The sequence below is a fragment of the Engraulis encrasicolus genome, chromosome 1 (genome assembly GCF_034702125.1).
Source record: "Engraulis encrasicolus isolate BLACKSEA-1 chromosome 1, IST_EnEncr_1.0, whole genome shotgun sequence".
Taxonomy (NCBI): Eukaryota; Metazoa; Chordata; class Actinopteri; order Clupeiformes; family Engraulidae; genus Engraulis; species Engraulis encrasicolus.
Window position 1 is genome coordinate 21804228 of NC_085857.1, and position 17500 is coordinate 21821727.

The 17500-nt window shown below is 44.6% G+C and overlaps 1 protein-coding gene across 1 annotated transcript in view; it reads left to right on the plus strand.

The window, feature by feature from the left end:
• The window catches only part of LOC134456583 (voltage-dependent T-type calcium channel subunit alpha-1I-like), a 401906-nt gene that overhangs the window by 166977 nt on the left and 217429 nt on the right, over positions 1-17500 (plus strand). Inside the window, exon 5 of the mRNA XM_063207987.1 lies at positions 824-983. Within this exon, the coding sequence (XP_063064057.1) occupies positions 824-983 (160 nt within the window). The remainder of the gene's footprint in view (positions 1-823; positions 984-17500) is intronic.

A 17500-nucleotide genomic window follows, 5' to 3' on the forward strand; every position in this document is an offset into this window, starting at 1 on the left:
GGCTTGCCTGTGTGTGTTTTGTGTGGACACACATTTTGTATATAATCTACAGTATGTGTGATTCTTTTTGTAAGTAGGTAGGGTTGGGGATGTGTGCAATCCTGTATGCACCCGTCTGTGTTGTGTCTTTATGTGTGTTCAGTGGATTTCTGTGTGAATTTTGTTTGGGATGTGTGTATGTTTGTGTGTGTGTGTGTGTGTGTGTGTGTGTGTGTGTGTGTGTGCGTGCGTGCGTGCGTGCGTGCGTGCGTGCGTGCGTGCGTGCGTGCGTGCATGCGTGCGTGCGTGCGTGCGTGCGCGTGTGTCCACCTTACTGCCTGGAAATCTTCCCCAAGCTGTTTCGCTACTTTATGTTTAATATCTGTATGGCATACACTGTATTGTGTATCTATCTCCTGTCCTCTAAGAATCACTGAAGCTATGCCAAAGACAATTTTCTGTGTAACAGACAATAAAGTTGTTTCTAATTTGATCTAATCTAATGTAATCTAGGTATGCATATCCTGGTGAACTTGCTGCTGGACACCTTGCCCATGCTGGGGAACAGTGCTTCTAGTCTGCTGTATACCCTGAGTGCGTGTGTGTGTGTGTGTGTGTGTGTGTGTGTGTGTGTGTGTGTGTGTGTGTGTGTGTGTGTGTGTGTGTGTGTGTGTGTGTGTGTGTGTGTGTGTGTGTGTGTGTTTGTGTGTGTGTGTGTGTGTGTGTGTGTGTGTGTGTGTGTGTGTGTGTGTGTGTGTGTGTGTGTGTGTGTGTGTGTGTGTGCGCGCGCGTGTGTGCCTGCGTTTGCGTGTGTGTGTAGTAATATTCTGTCTGTCTCCTTTAGGTATGCGTATCCTGGTGAACCTGCTGCTGGACACCCTGCCCATGCTGGGGAACGTGCTGCTGCTCTGCTTCTTCGTCTTCTTCATCTTCGGTATCATCGGCGTGCAGCTGTGGGCCGGACTGCTGCGCAACCGCTGCTACCCCGTGGAGAACTTCACCCTGTGAGTAACAACCGGCCTACTGTAGGGTCAGCCCTTGCCCCACCAGACAAACACCAGGAGTGCGTTCCAATATGCAACTTTGCGTCCTCCACTTGTGCTTGTGGCCTTGTACCAGGAAGTAATATGTCATGATGACATCACTGACAACAACATTACATTTCAATATCTCGCAAAAGCTCAATTGTAAAGTCATTTTCTCATTTGCAAACTGGATGGTGAATGAAGAATAGTCCGCCAAAAAATGTTTTGGCTAGGCTGACAGCGGGGAAACTTAATTGTTTCCTCCACAGAGGCGGGGCATCGGCAAAACATGAGGCCACAAGCACAAGTGGAGGATGCAAGGTCACATATTGAAATGCACCCCAGGGGTATGCATCCAACTACACTGTAAAGCATTGCAGCCAGTTATACGTAAAAAAGCAAAGTAGGTTCCCCTGTTGCCTGAAGTTTGTAAGTTAACTCAACTTGAGAAAGCCTCAAATTGACTTAAGCTTCAAGTAAAGGTAACTTACAAACATAAGGCAGGAGGGCAACTTACTTTTTTACGTTTAACTGCCTTGCAATGTTCTACAGTGTAGTACCTACTGTCCTTTCTAATTGCTTGTGGCTTCTGGATGCGAGGCAAGACGTTATTGATAATGGAAGTTTAAAGGAACAGTCCACCGTGTTTCAATAATATAGTGTATTCTTCTCTGACCTGAGATGAGCTTCTCCCGACCTGCCTCGTCTTCGGATGTGCCACCAGTCAGCAACGTATGCGCCCAAACTCATTAGCATTAGCTTGGCTCGCTCTTTGCCGCCACACGACAAAAAAAAATACAATGTCAATTCAACTCTTTGAGTCAGTGTAACACCTTCTTGTGTATATTTGGTCCTAGAGTACTCTCTAAGTGTTGAATTAACACTGCATTGTTTACTGTGCAGGCACATTCGGTGCCTTAAAGGATAGTTCCGGCGTAAAATGAAAGTTTCACCATCGCTTTCCCATGCCACATAATGTATCTAATGATGAGCCATTCCGGGCAATGCCGCGCCGTTATGGAGTTAGCTAATTTTAAGCTTTTTGGTGAAAAACGCAGCCAACGCATCACGGCGGGGCCAATTATAAACCTATTCTTTTCTGATGTTTCCCCGCTATAAACAACTTCAAAAACGCTACACACTTCATCACAAAGGTCTCGTCAATCAAACCGAGGCACAGAGAATGTCATCGGACCACACAATCTTTCACTGGCCAGTGTTTTCAGAGGTGTCTCACTGTTGCAACTCTCTGACCCGGATGCCAGGGCGCGCGAGGTCAGAAGGACCATTACGCAACGGAGGAGGGCTGGAGGAATTTATAAAGTCGTACTAGAAGTACTCTTACAGATTAAGTACACCACCAGTGGTGTGTTATTACAAAGCTGAATCCATGTTATATTATACCGTGTTGCAATTACTTTGTAAGAGTAGTCTGCCTACCTGTACTCTCCATGCAACTCTTCAAATCTGCTGCCTGCACACACGGTAGTAGCGATCCCTCCGGGTTTTTACGCCAGTTTCGTCCACTTCTAATGCTATTAGCCATTCCCGTAATATGGCTGGTTTAGACAGTGGCAGTCGGTGAAAACGGTCGGTGTTCCAGCTTTTCATTTTACGGTCGTAGCCGGTGCGAACCGCGGACCATGTTTAGCCTACCTAGCCACCTGATTGAGTAGCCTGCATCCGGGTCAGAGAGTTGCAACAGTGAGACACCTCTGAAAACACTGGCCAGTGAAAGATTGTGTGGTCCGATGACATTCTCTGTGCCTCGGTTTGATTGACGAGACCTTTGTGATGAAGTGTGTAGCGTTTTTGAAGTTGTTTATAGCGGGGAAACATCAGAAAAGAATAGGTTTATAATTGGCCCCGCCGTGATGCGTTGGCTGCGTTTTTCACCAAAAAGCTTAAAATAAGCTAACTCTATAACGGCGCGGCATTGCCCGGAATGGCTCATCATTAGATACATTATGTGGCATGGGAAAGCGATGGTGAAACTTTCATTTTACGCCGGAACTATCCTTTAAGTTAGAAGGGACCAAATTGTTCCACTTGTTCCCTATTTAAACATCCATACATGCATGACTAGTAAACCGATCTAAAAGGTGTTGCACAAAATGAAATGTGTCGATTTCCTACCTAGATGAAGAAATGGCACTGTAATGAAATGCGCTGTATCACATTCGGAGTATTTAAACTTTGACGCATTAATACCTTCACTCCTAGTCCTTCCCTTCCCTCCTCCCCATCTCCCTCGTGCGAGAGGACTAGGCAAAAGAAAAGGACAGAACGTGCTAGATTGAGTTGGACACCTAATGCTCAGCTCACCTGTGTATTGCTCAATAACAGGTGTCAGATATATTACCCTAGCCCTAGCGACCCTCCAGACACACACCATATCACAGTTTTCTGATTTGTGAGCACCCTGGGAGTACTGCCTGGTCTATAGGGTCAACTGTGCACTCACCACACACACACACACACACACACACACACACACACACACACACACACACACACACACACACACACACACACACACACACACACACACACACACACACACACACACACACACACACACACACACACACAGCACAAACACACACACACAAACACACACACACACACAACGAACCAGGGTCTCAGGAACTTCACCAAATGTGTGACTTCAATTGCACCTGTTGTTACTGGTTGGTCAGAGTTCACCGTCAGGAGGAATGAGTTCAGAACACTTGTCATTCACTTGTCAAGGTCAAGAAGTCTGCTGGGGAAGAAGAACTTTTTGGCGGTGCTCTTTTGATGGAAAAACTTTAGATAAGACACCATGAAACGCTCCAAGGCGCGCACACACAAACGCGTACACACTCACGCATATTTGCACGGACATGCACACGCACACACTCACACACACTCACACACACGCACACACACACACACACACACACACACACACACACACACACACACACACACACACACACACACACACACACACACACACACACACACACACGCTCCAAAGCCATTATTGGTGTGGCTTGGATTTCTGTGTATTGGACAGAGTACAAACCTGAGCCAAATATATTGCCAAAATTGTCCCCCTGTCCTTGAATCACATCTGTGCACTCTTCAGATCTGTTTCTGTGTAAGCTTCAACACCTTCTGGCAGATAGTAGTTTACTGCAAGTTCCAATGCTTCAAAAGCCTGGGTGACATGATTTCAGAATGAAGAATATACCGTGCACTGTAAAATGTTGCAAGCCAACTAGGGATGCAACGATACTGATACTGCTCATACTCATACTCGTACTCGTACTCGTCGAGCACTTGCCGATACCAGGAACGATACTGCTATTACACAAAACAATGCAAAATCTTGTCACGTTCTGTGGACTTGAAAGCAGCATGGAAAAAAGTGTCACCTCATACATTTACTAACATTTAAATCTACATGGAAATGGACAATAAAAATATCACAGGTGGAAAAAACAAGGCCATGCATTTATTTTCATTGTATTTTGGTGGTAAAAGGTATCGGTATTGGTACTCGGTATCGGTAAGTACACACATTAATGTACTCGTACTTGTATCGGTTTTCCAAAAAGTGGTATCGGTGCACCCAAAAAACAAACTAATCGTATAAAAAAGTCAGTTGCCCTGCTGCCTTCAGTTTGTAAGTTAACTCAACTCAAGACTTAACTTAATTGGAGGCTTTTTTCAAGTTACCAGGCAGCAGGGAAACTTACTTTGTTATGTTAAACTGGCCGAACATGCAGTTTTACGTTGTATTGGATAGTGAATTCAGCTTAAGAAAGGAATAAAAACAATTTTGATTTATATTAACTACTGGCCCACTCTCCAGCGACTGCTGCCAAAATATGGAATAAGTTTTGTTTTGCCACAGTATGTCAGTGTATTTGTCAAGGGCTTCTTTGGTTCAAGTTTGGACAGTGAGCCCTTTGACAGTCACACTATCTCAGTTTACTTGTCAAGGGCATGTTGGTTCTTGGATTCAGATTTGGACAGCAGCGTAGGTTTCAGACAAACCCTGTGACACAGGTAAGTCTAATGCAAGTGTAAGGGGGTTCAAAAAGTTGCTGGTTTGCTCCGATCTCTGTATAAACAATATGCTCTATAAAAAAATTACTTTGAAATATGCCCCTGTATTCACTTTTAGATTTTGCCACCGTATGTCAGGGTCCTTTTCAAAGGATTTTGTTGGTTCTTGGGTTCAGATTTTGGTCTCAGAAAACCTTTGTAGCAGATGCAGTATGTTGTCTGGTGCGAGTTTAGAATATTTAAGATATGTAGGTTGCTGTGAAAAAACAATATGCTTTATAAGACTACACAAAATACACGTTTTCCCGTATTCAGTGTCAAATACTTTTCAAGTTCTTGTTGGGTCTTGACTTCCATTTTCGGATGCCTCAGACAGCCCCTGTGACAAGTAGTCTAATCCAAGCGTATGTATATCCAGTTCCATAAAATTGATAGGAGACTGCAATCTCGGAATGAACAAGATGCTGAATAGAAATAAAATATTGTATATGTATATGTATTGTTTATCAGTGTGTTTTCAAGGGTTTGCTTGCACTGGGTGTAATTTTGGGCTCTGAGGTAACAAGATTACCCATGAGGAGAATAGGATTTCTACCATAAGGGGTCAAAAAAGTTGCTTGCTACAGTCATTGAATAAGCAATGTGCTGTACAAAAATGCAATCTGAAATCATTTGTCAATATTCAGTGTTTTATTTTACCACAGTTCACTACATTTCAAAGTCTTAAAGACTATGTCGTGTAGGATTTTTGGTTCATATTTGGCCAGCTAGAGCAATATTATGCAGTCACTGAGTAATACAACAAAAGTTACACCCAGAAACCTTCTACAGATCTCCACATGTTTCCAACCCACCCTCCTGCATTCATAAAGGTTAATTATTTAGAAAGATTAAGGCTATGTAAATGTTATTACTTAGTTCCCAGTCAATTCATTTGGCTTAATTAAAAAAAAAAATCCTGCCCGTTCCTTCTGTTCCTGTCTGTCTCTATTGCTCCCATCTCCCCCCCGCCTTTCTTTTTCTGTCTCTCCCAGAGAATCTCTAACAGGGAGAATGTTCACACTGATTGGTTCCCATTGTAGCCAGTTAGCTTTGCATGCATACTGCAGTTCCAATGGAGTGTCCACTAGTTGGAGAGCGTTGGTAAGTCCTTCATGTGGGAAAATGTATGGAATGGAAAGGGGAACCCATATGCTAAATACATTGCTACTGTGATATCCAGTCACAAATATCATCAAAAAAAACATTTCTGGTATAAGCACTATGACTGGTGTTTAACAATAGACTGTATTGACCAAGGGCGTAGGTTTCGTGTGAGCTTTGGTAGGGACAACTTCACCCCGCACCCAATTTCATAGATTGTGTTTTTTTTTAATCTAGATTAATCCCACTGTAATTACCAGATTTATATACATTAATATATTTTAAAATTTGCTCAAATAGGCTATGTGCGTTACCGAAATAATGACTTAGTCTTGAGAAGAGGGTTTCTTAAGCCAGGTGGCACATAGACCAGGGCTCATCTCCTTTTTTCCAAAAATAAACAGTGCTATAGACCCAAGTGGTACATGTAAAATACATAGGCCTATAGGCTACATCTATCATTTGAACAAGATTGCTTCAAGCATTCAGCATTTCTATTGGGCCTGGACATAGCAGAGAGAGAGAGAAAGAAAGAGAGATAGATAGATAGATAGAGAGAGAATCTCTCACTGACTTAAAAAAGGGCGGCGGCTCCTTTAAGAATCCTTACGGAAAGCGGCTCTTTTTATCCTAGGAGAAGCTGCGCATGAGAGAACGTTTCCCTACCCACAAAATACAGTTGGCTGTTATTCTCAGAAGAATGCCAGAGGAGTCACAACTCGAAATGTATTTTGCTAAACTTTTTACCTCACGCGGCAAGCGCTACTTGTTTGTCGTCATGAGCAAGCATGATCAACCGCATTTAGCGTTTGACCGTCTTCAAAATATCATTCTTCTGGTGTTGCGCTTGCGATGCCGAAATAACTTACCGCCCTTTTCTTTTGTCGTCTCTGAAGCTTATAAAGCTGATGTTGAAACACCAATGCAGTTTAAGTTGGGGCTTTCAGCACCACTAGCACATGGACCACTGCTTCCACCTGAAACTACCTGGCTGCCGTCTAATGACCCTTCAGTCTGTTACACCCAATAGCGACGTGGGTCGCCATATCTCCGAATAAACCGCGGCATCTCTCATATCATAAAGAATACAGCCAGTTCAATATAGGCTATATTTTTTTTTATTAATGCTACCACTTTGTAGTATATTGAAATATTAAACTAATCAATGTAAATTTTCGATACATTAAAATAGGCCTAATATGGCTAAAATCGGTAGGGACAATTTTATATCCCTTAAATATTGGTAGGGACATGTCACAAGCGTCCCCCCCTAAACCTACGCCATAGGTATTGACAAATCGTTCAGGTGTGTAGCAGGTTAGAAGATTTCGACCTGTACTCGCTAGCATCCCGCTAATGTTTATGGGTTTGGCCTCATAAAAATTGAGCTTTGTAACCCAGTATATAATAATCTAGTGGCCCAAAATAATCGAAACGTTACTCAAATGGGGTCTTATTATTTCTAGCTTCGAGCTGAACATGAATATTTCAGGACAAAAAATTGTAAAAAATCACAAAAATTATGATGGTAGAAAACTCCATTGACACCCATTCATTTTGCACTTAGGTAGGATTAGGGTTAGCCAGTTGTGGCTAATAGCTAGTTCCGTGAGTGAACACCACCTGGCTTAATTTTTTTTTTTAAATCCTGCCCGTTCCTTCTGTTCCTGTCTGTCGCTATTGCTCCCATCTCCCCCGCCTTCTTTCTCTGTCTCTCCCTCCCTGTTTCCCTCCTCTCTCTCGAATATCACCCTCCCAACACCTTTCTCCCTCCCCCTCTGTCCCTATGCATATTCACACCAGTCCTCTTTTCTCTGCTTTCATCAATATTCAAGCCAAGTTTATTCCCGAGCTGTACTGACTGTGCCAACAGCAATGCATGTCACTTTTACTCAGGTCTACCCACATAACTGCACAACTACTGTATGTGTGTGTGTGTGTCTGTGTGTGTGTGTGTGTGTGTGTGTGTGTGTGTGTGTGTGTGTGTGTGTGTGTGTGTGTGTGTGTGTGTGTGTGTGTGTGTGTGTGTGTGTGTGTGTGTGTGTGTGTGTGCGTTCGTGAGAGAGAGAGAGAGAGAATGTGTGTGCGTGCGTGCGTGCATGCTTGTGTGTGGAATCTGTGCGCTCATGTTTGTGTGTGCATGTGCTTGCCAATGTATTTTTGTGTAGGTACATATACATTGTACCGTATGTGGGTGCATACATGGATGCTTGCATGGTTGTACTGTATGTTTGTGTATGTTTTCATATGTGCCATTTCCCATCTGCTGTGTTGACTCTCTCCATATGTCCATATTTGATTGGTATTAGTCTAGCGTTAAAACACGCTCTGTAGCTCACTGGAAGCAAACCCAGTAATGACTAATGCAGGTTCAAATCCTCTTACTGTGATTGAGCCAACTGGAAAAAAACACATTTACTGTGAGAAGCAGACCTTGTTTTCATTTATAATTTACACACAGGCACAGAGATGCACGTTTGCATTTACAATCAGACACAGACGCACGCACGCACGCACGGACACACACACACCACACACACAGGGAGAGAGAGACAGAGAGAGAAATAGAACAGACACATGATTAGAATATCAGAGAATGATACAAAGAGGGGGTGGTGGGGGGGGGGTAATATTGATTTTTCAGTTGGACAAGTGTATTTGTTAAGCCCGTGTGGCCAGATGAAATTGAGAGACACAATCAGAGCAAATTATAGCCTGCCCCGCTCAGTCCAAATTTGACAACTCACTCATATGGCTGCGGCTTATCACAGGCTGAGATGAAAAGACGTTCCCTTTTGTAGATTTGCTCCTTTTGATGAAGGCGTTGATCAAAAACACAGACACAGGTTTATTTTAATATATATAATTAATCTTTCATTTTTTGTAATGGAACACAGAGCACGAGAATCACATGGGTTGTCTGATATATTGTCTATTTTTTTTTCTTTTCTTTTCTCTGCAGTCTTTTGTTTGGCCATTGAATGAAGACTTTCTCTGAATGAACACCTGCACTTTTGACAGCCTGTCTTTGTCTTTTGTCTTCGTTTGATTCATTACATTATTACATTGCATTTGGCAGACGCTTTATAACCAAAACGACTTTCAAGAGGACATAATCAAGCTAACATCACAAGCAAATACAAAGTGCACAGGAGATATACAGAACAACAAGTGCAGTTGCAAATAGGGATTATTTATTTATCATTATTATTTTTTTTAAATAAAGAGTAAATAACGAGTACACTCACACACAAACACACACACACACAAGCTAAACTAATCTGACCATCATGTCAAGAGTTTGCCCTGGGGCAAGGCCAGCTCAAGCATTAGTCTAGTAGATTCTCTCGAAAGAGGAAAGTCTTTAGTTGTTTCTTGAAGGCTGCAAGAGATGTGCTTAGTCTTGCTGCCTCTGGGAGATCGTTCCACCACTTGGGTACCACAACGGAGAACAATCTTGACTGGGAGTACCTAGAGCGACTGGATGGCAGAGCCAGACGGCTTGTGCTGGATGAGCGCAGTTCTCTTCCAGTAACATAAGGCGTTAGTAGGTCCTTCGGATAAGCTGGGGCCGTTCCTGTGATGGTTTTGTAGGCAAGGGTCAATGCCTTGTGCTTGATCCGGGCGGCGATCGGTAACCAGTGCAAGTCAATTCATGTGTGTTTGGTCTGTGGTGTGTGTCTGTCTGGTGGTTTGATGTGCTCTAGTCTAGGGGACTGTGAGGGGACTTCTCCACATGAAATAATGGCTGACTTACGACAAAGCGCAAATGGCCAAAATGTCTGCTAGCCACTGGCGTAACGCAAGTAAAAGAGTAAAAAGAGGGCCTAATATCATGTGTAGGGGGCCGTTTCTTCAAGTCAAGAGCCCTTGTGGGTATACTATACGCTAGGGTCTTTTTATGTCTGTCACTGCCCCTCTCTCTCTCTCTCTCTCTCTCTCTCTCTCTCTCTCTCTCTCTCTCTCTCTCTCTCTCTCTCTCTCTCTCTCTCTCTCTCTCTCTCTCTCTATCTGTCTGTCTCTGTCTCTGTCTCTCTCTCTGTCTCTCTCTCCCTCTCTCTCTCTCTCTCTCTCTCTCTCTCTCTCTCTCTCTCTCTCTGGACCAGATTCTTGTCCCTTCTCTAGCCACACTTACTGTTTGGAAGGAGACATATTGCTGTTACACACACACACACACACACACACACACACACACACACACACACACACACACACACACACACACACACACACACACACACACACACACACACACACACACACACACACACACACACACACACACACACACACAGAGAGAGGAACAGACTCTGTGAGATAAAATACTCATTGTCTTCCATTGTCGTTAGGGCTCCAGTGACTCATCTACTGTACATCACAACACATCACACGCTACACGCATCTCGCAGCGACGCGTCTCCAAACTTAGCCAGCCTCAGAACATCTTGCAGCAAAGCAAAGCTCACGTGTTGATGTGTTGCAATTGCAGTCATCTTCCAGTAATGCCTTTAAAGGCAATGTTTTTAATCCGCCACTTAGCGCACAGCTTGAGATAGCTTCACCGCCTAGCCGCCGTGGCATCAGCAGTAGCGGTAGCGGTGGCTAATCACGTTTATATCTCATTAGGGTTTTTTTTCTCACAGAAGCGGTGGCTTTGGAACATGAGATGTTTGCTTTTAGTGTCACCGTTGCTGTCGGCTTCCGCCACACGCTGTATGTTTAGTTCTGGTTCAGTGGGCTCTGAATTATTGCTGCAGATAGAAAACGCCAAGTGTCTGACATGGGGGAGTGTATTGGTGTGCTTCAGTGCCCACTTATGTGGTTGTTTAACCTACGTGTATGAGCTTGTTTTATGGGTTGGTTAGTTCTATGGAAAGTTAATCTCATCATGTCTCCTTGATTAGACTGGGCCATAAGGTGTTTGTGTTTAGTGTCACTGGTGCTGTCAGACCCAGTACTAATTAAGTGGTTATGGTGTGCGTATGTGATTTGGCGTGCTTTGCTGGTGTCCTATGAATTATTATGACGGATGTGGGGATTTTGCACATATGGTGGACTGGACATGACGTCGTATAAGGTTGTATTAAGTTGGTTATATTAGTTCCAGAACGTTCCGTGTATCTTTCAGAGGCCGTGGGTCTGGAACATGAGATGTTCGTGTTCCACCTCACCAATGCTGTCAGGTCTTTATTCTAACTCAGTCTCCTCTAAGCTGGCATGGCAGAAAATCAACACGGTAGACTAGGTTATAGTGTTTCTCAACCTTTTTTTAGGCAAGGCACCCTTTCAATTCATGAAAAATTTCAAGGCACCCTAAACCAACAAGCCGTAACATGGCATCGCATCCGATACCACACAAGCTTAGAAAAGTAACACATTTGGAAATGTCACATGACCTACGTTCGAAGTTGCAGCTGACTGAGGCAACCTATATTTACTTTATTATGCGTAAATGGCAGATGAAAGATTCCACTGATTAGCAATAACTTATCAATTTAGACAAATATGTATTATATTACATAATTTATTTATCAGCCACGTTTCTGTGGCACCCCTGTTGAGAAACACTGGACTAGGTTATAGAGTTTCTTAGGTTGAGCACTGTACGTACAGTTTGGTTTGGCTCTTTTTGAGTATTCTCTGACTCATTACTCCAGATTGCAAATGAAATACAGGAATGGTTGGCATGGAAAAGGGTTTATTTTACTATTTGGTGTTTGTGTTTAATGTCACTGGCAGCATGTCTGCTACCAGCAAATTCGGAATATTTTATGCCAATTCAGTATACTGAGAACAATTACGGCAGATGGAAAAATCCACAGATATACCTTGAGGCACAGGGACTCAGGATGTCCTGGATGAATGGAACATTTTACATATGTAGACGGTGGTGCTGTCAATGGCTCATGTTTTGATATGTAGTCAGTATGGTTGTCAGGCATTTTAGTGGTGATGGTGGTATTAACTGAGGCTCAGCAGGTTGGGGGAATTGAGAAAGTCAGGAGAACGAAGGAGCGCACACACGTACACACACACACACACACACACACACACACACACACACACACACACACACACACACACACACACACACACACACACACACACACACACACACACACACACAAACACACACACAAAGTGGACTAGAGGTCTCAGATGTGTTACATTGCTGTTACTCTTAGCTTAAGATGACATAAGAAGCACGCCTCTTGTCATCGGCAATGTCATCGCCAATGCTAAAGGGTATGTGGATGGCATTTATGAGACACGTCCTCACACTGAGCAGTGATAAGAAGCACTTTACATTTAAATTACTCTCACCCTTTGTCCCTTTCACTCATATCCCAGTGGTCGAAATAAGTCTGTCATGCAAGGCACGAACAAGGAGAAAGTATTAATATACGTACATGGTGTTCAGTGTCACCTCAAGAACAGATTACATAGGAGGAATGGTAAGTACACCCCATCACTAGGGTTGAGGGTGCGCTCTAACTGTCACGCCCAGGAGCCTGGCTCTTTGGTGTAGCGGTCAGGGCCCCAGTATGGGTTCCTAGAAGATCCAGGTTCGAGTCACGGCGGGTCAACTGTACTCCCCTTCGCTATAAATGGTGTCAGAAGTGGGATTACCGGCTATGAGGTCATCAGAGGCGTACACCAGTTGTGTTATCCGTACGAGGGACCCAGGATGAATAGCCCTCGTGCGAAGTACGTCAGCATTGATTGCAGGCTATCCTGGAATGGGAGAAGTATGGTGGTTGGTACGTACATGAGAGACACAAAGTATGTGACACATACAGGTCTACTTCCCGAAGGGGAAGGTAGTGTAATGGAGTGACCTTCGCTAGTGTTGTGGGTGTGCTCTGACTGACTCCACAACTACTTTTTTATTAGGGATGTACTGGATCCAAGATCCGGTTCCGGATCCGGCAGGATAATAGGGTTTTTCAGACTATCCGGATCCGGCAGGATCTTAAGCAGTGGATCCGGTATCCGGCAGTTACCTAAAAATCAGGATCTGGGGCATCTCTAATTTTTACGTAGCCAAGCCTTTTCAGTCAGTCTTTCACAACCCCAATCGCTGCATGGAGTGAAAGCCCTTTGGAAGCGGCCGTTGAAGGCAGTGTGGCAGTAAGCCAATGAGTCTTAAAAATAGTTTTGCACCAACGTCATAAAAAGGGCCCACGTGTGCGAGTTGGCTATGTGTTTCAACCTTTTCATAGGATCCGGTATCCGGTTCCGGATCCGGCAGGATCTTAAGCAGTGCATCCGGTATCCGGCAGGATCCTAAAAATCAGGATCCGGTGCATCTGTACTTTTTATGTACCCCAACAGTATTGCTCTATGGTGTGTTTCTCAGTTTTTACTTCTCAGTGCTGTGTTATTATTGACTTCATTCAGTTTTTTAGCCGTTCACTTGTTGCCTCTTGCCACTTGTTCTGTGTCAGACGTCTAGCATTTTATGTCAGCTGTAGTATCTTCTCTGATGATGTTAATGTGTGTGTGTGTGTGTGTGTTTGGGTGCATGCGTGTGTGCGTGAGAAAGAGAGCGAGCAGGCGTGTGGGTATGTGTACGCATGTGTGTGTGTATACGTGTGTGCGTGCATGCATACATGTGTGTGTGTGTGTGTGTGTGTGTGTGTGTGTGTGTGTGTGTGTGTGTGTGTGTGTGTGTGTGTGTGTGTGTGTGTGTAAATTGCGAGCTGTTGATTACTAATCAGAAGATGCCTCGTGCCTCTTGGATGCCGTGTCTGGATGCTGATGCCGACGCTTAGACAAGCTGTTTACCCAGCATGCAGCTGGCAGACATTTTGGTAGCTGTTAGTGTTGCCACGTGTCTGCGTTAAGCCTCCAGATCTTGCGAGAAATAACAAAAAAGGGATTTGATTCAGTTGATCTGACTCGGTTTTTTTTCTCTCGACAAATGAACAACATCCTCGCTCTTAGTGTCCCTGGCACTGTGATAGTGATGTAACTATTTATTATGCTGCACTGCTCTGTATTATGGTGTGTGAAAAACAACAAAAAATGGATTTAATTAAGTCGATGTGGCTTGTTTTGTTTTCACAAAAAAACGGCATCCTGACACTGGGATAGGGACGTGACTTTATTATGTTGTGTGGTTTTCATTATGGTGTGTGATTTTGCACGGTTGAAATTCCTCATCTCTACATGTATGTTGATCCATAGGGAGGAATTCATACAGAGAATTAGGCAAAGCGAGGAAGAAATGGGCGCAGTGGTCTTTGTTTGTGTGCAAATTTGATTTAAATTACGTGTTTATCCACATTGCCCCTTGCTTCGCAAGTCAAAGACAATGTTCTCCCACAAGTACTTCATAGGGACAATGGGGACTTTCTCTAATCCTAGCCTCGATTTCTTCTGGGCTGGAAAAATTGCAAAATCAAATCAAAGTCAAATTCAATGGTGCAACAAAGAGGAATAAGGACATAAGGAATACTCTCTGCTGCTGTTTGCACCATCAATTCTTGCTCAAGGGGTGGTAAGAAATTCTCTCTGCTAAGTGGCCCCATCAATTCTGGGAATGTCTCCTTGAATAAACTGCACCCTTATTCCCCAGCAACAACGAAGCTGAAAAAGGGGTACGAACAAAGGGGGTCTGTTGTCCCAAGCCCAGGGAGGAGGAGGTTGCCCCAAAATTGGGTCTTGATTACATTGTATGCATTGGAATGGAGAGGCCCTTTCACATGACTTTATCCTGGGCCCCGGCGAAAGCTGTCAGCAGCCCTGCCCCAGCAAAAGGCATCCCTGCTATTTCCTAACGCATCAGAGGACGACAGCGGGTGAGGGGGAAAAGACGATGGAGGGTTCCCTCTCCCTCCTCCTCTTCCCTCTCTCTCTCTCTCTCTCTGCATCCCTTTTTTGTTGTCCCCTGGTGGCAGCGTTGCTTTGGTGTTATTTTTCTCCGTCTAGAGGCTATCGGCACAGACAGGAATCCGCCTACGCAATTTCCCCTGCAAGCCTGTCTGCCTGACCCCAGGGAGATGATAGTAAGCGTGCCAGAGATGGTCTACTCCCGCCACAACCCCCCCCACCCCCCCACCACCACCACCCCCTGTAGACCTTTATAGACACACACACACACACGAACGCACACGCACGCACGCACACACACACACGCGCGAGCACACGCGCATACGCATACGCATACGCACACGCACATAAACACACACACACACACACACAAACACACACACACACATAAATGCGCACCTTAACACACACACACACACATAAATGCGCACCTTAACACACACACACACACACACACACACACACACACACACACACACACACACACACACACACAATCACACATGATAACATTAACTTAACACACACACACACACACACACACACACACACACACACACACACACACACACACACACACACACACGCACACACACACACACACAGATGCTTTTATTCACTCTGACCCCTCCGCCACGGTGAGCGCTGTTTCCGGTGGATGGCCGAGAACTGATGGGGAGATTATTGCACTGACCTTGATGTGTCAAGTCAGGGTTACTGTGGAGGTAGGGAGATAGAGAGGAAGAGAGAGAGAGAGAGAGAGGGAGAGAGAGAGGGAGATGGAGAGAGAGAGAGAGAGAGAGAGAGGGGGAGATGGAGAGAGAGAGAAAGATGGAGAGAGGGAGAGAGGGAGGGGGCAGAGACATGGAGAGAGAGAGGGGGAGAGAGCGAGTGACAGAGAGAGATAGGGAGAGAGAGAGATGGGGAGGGAGAGAGAGAGAGAGTGTGTGTGTGTGAGAGAGAGAGATGGAGAGAGATTGAGATAGAGAAAGAGAGAGAGATTGAGTGGATAGAAGGCATTGGACATTCACGGGTAACTGTTGAGGGAGGGGAGGGAGTGAAGAAGAGAGAAAGGAAGAGACAGAGAGAGAGGATGAGGTGGGTTGAGGGCACTCACAGGGTAACTGTTGATGAAAGCAGCCGGAGGTGGGGAATAGAGAGAGAGAGAGGGGGGGGGGTGGGCACTCACAATTGCTTTTGAAGCAGGGAGGAAACACAGACACTGGACAAGGTACACTGTAAAAAATGATACCAGTGATAAGTCATGATAATTTATATCATTAAGTTATTCTCCTATACACTGCAATGGCAACAGCATGGTTTAACTTAAACTTTTAAGTTTACCAGCTGCCACAGAATTCCAAGTTAATTTAAATCTTTACTTTAAGTTCAATTGCAATTGAAAGCTTCACACAACTTACAATAAGGATTTAAACTAATTTGGAATTCTGAGGCAGCTGGTAGTTTTTTACAGTGTAGAGACGAATCAAACTCAACATTTTCCGGGATCCATGTGGCGTCAGGTGAAGGCTCCCTCTAAGAGACCTCAGGTTAGGGGACATTAGGCTGAGAATAAGTGGAGTTCCCTTAGCGGAGTGGCGCGGTAGCGCATCTTATGCAAATCGCCACCAAACGCCACAGAAAGAGAAGAAGAAGGAGGGGACAACGTCCCCTAGGAGGTCAAACTTGAGCACACTCCTTTGCTTTGGGTAGGATTTGATTGATCTTTCTCTACTAGATGATGTTTGGAGGAAGGAGAGAGAGAGGGATTGAGGGGGATTATTGAGGGAAGGAGAAAAGAAAGAGAGGTAGAGCAGAAGACAGAGGAAGGGTATTGAGGTAGGGAGGGAGAAAATGAGAGGTGGGTTATTGTTGAAAAAGGAAGAAGGGTGAGAGAAATTATTGTTGAGGAGAGAGAGAGACAAAGACAGACTGCAGGAGAGAGGAAGAGGGATGGATGGAGAGAAAGGGAAAGAGGGAGAGAGAGAGAGAGATAAGGATGGAGGACACTCACAATGCCAGTGTCACTATAGCCATTATCAAAGCAGGTGTCACCTCACCAGAGCTTTCCGGGATGTCGGCCAATGCCGATGCGTTTACAGCTCTCCACTCTCATCTCTTATAGTCAGGGAAGCCGACAAGGGGGGACAGTTGTCCTGGGCCCAGGGACAGAGGGGGCCCTAGAATTCTCATTGCATTGTATATGTATTGGGTTAGGGGGCCCTTTTAGATGACTTTGTCCTGGGCCCAGCCAAAGCTGTCAGCGGCCTTGCTCATAGTAGGAGCCTCTCAGGTTAAGTGCTGCTCATGGTGTTGGACGGCCGCCATATTGGATTATTATGAGGTTTTCTCATGCTGCCTGGAGGGTGTATCAAAAGTTCACTGTATTGACTGGATGTCATGTTTTTATATGTGTATTGGCAGTGCTCAACAGTAGAGGTGATGCAGAGGTCGAACGT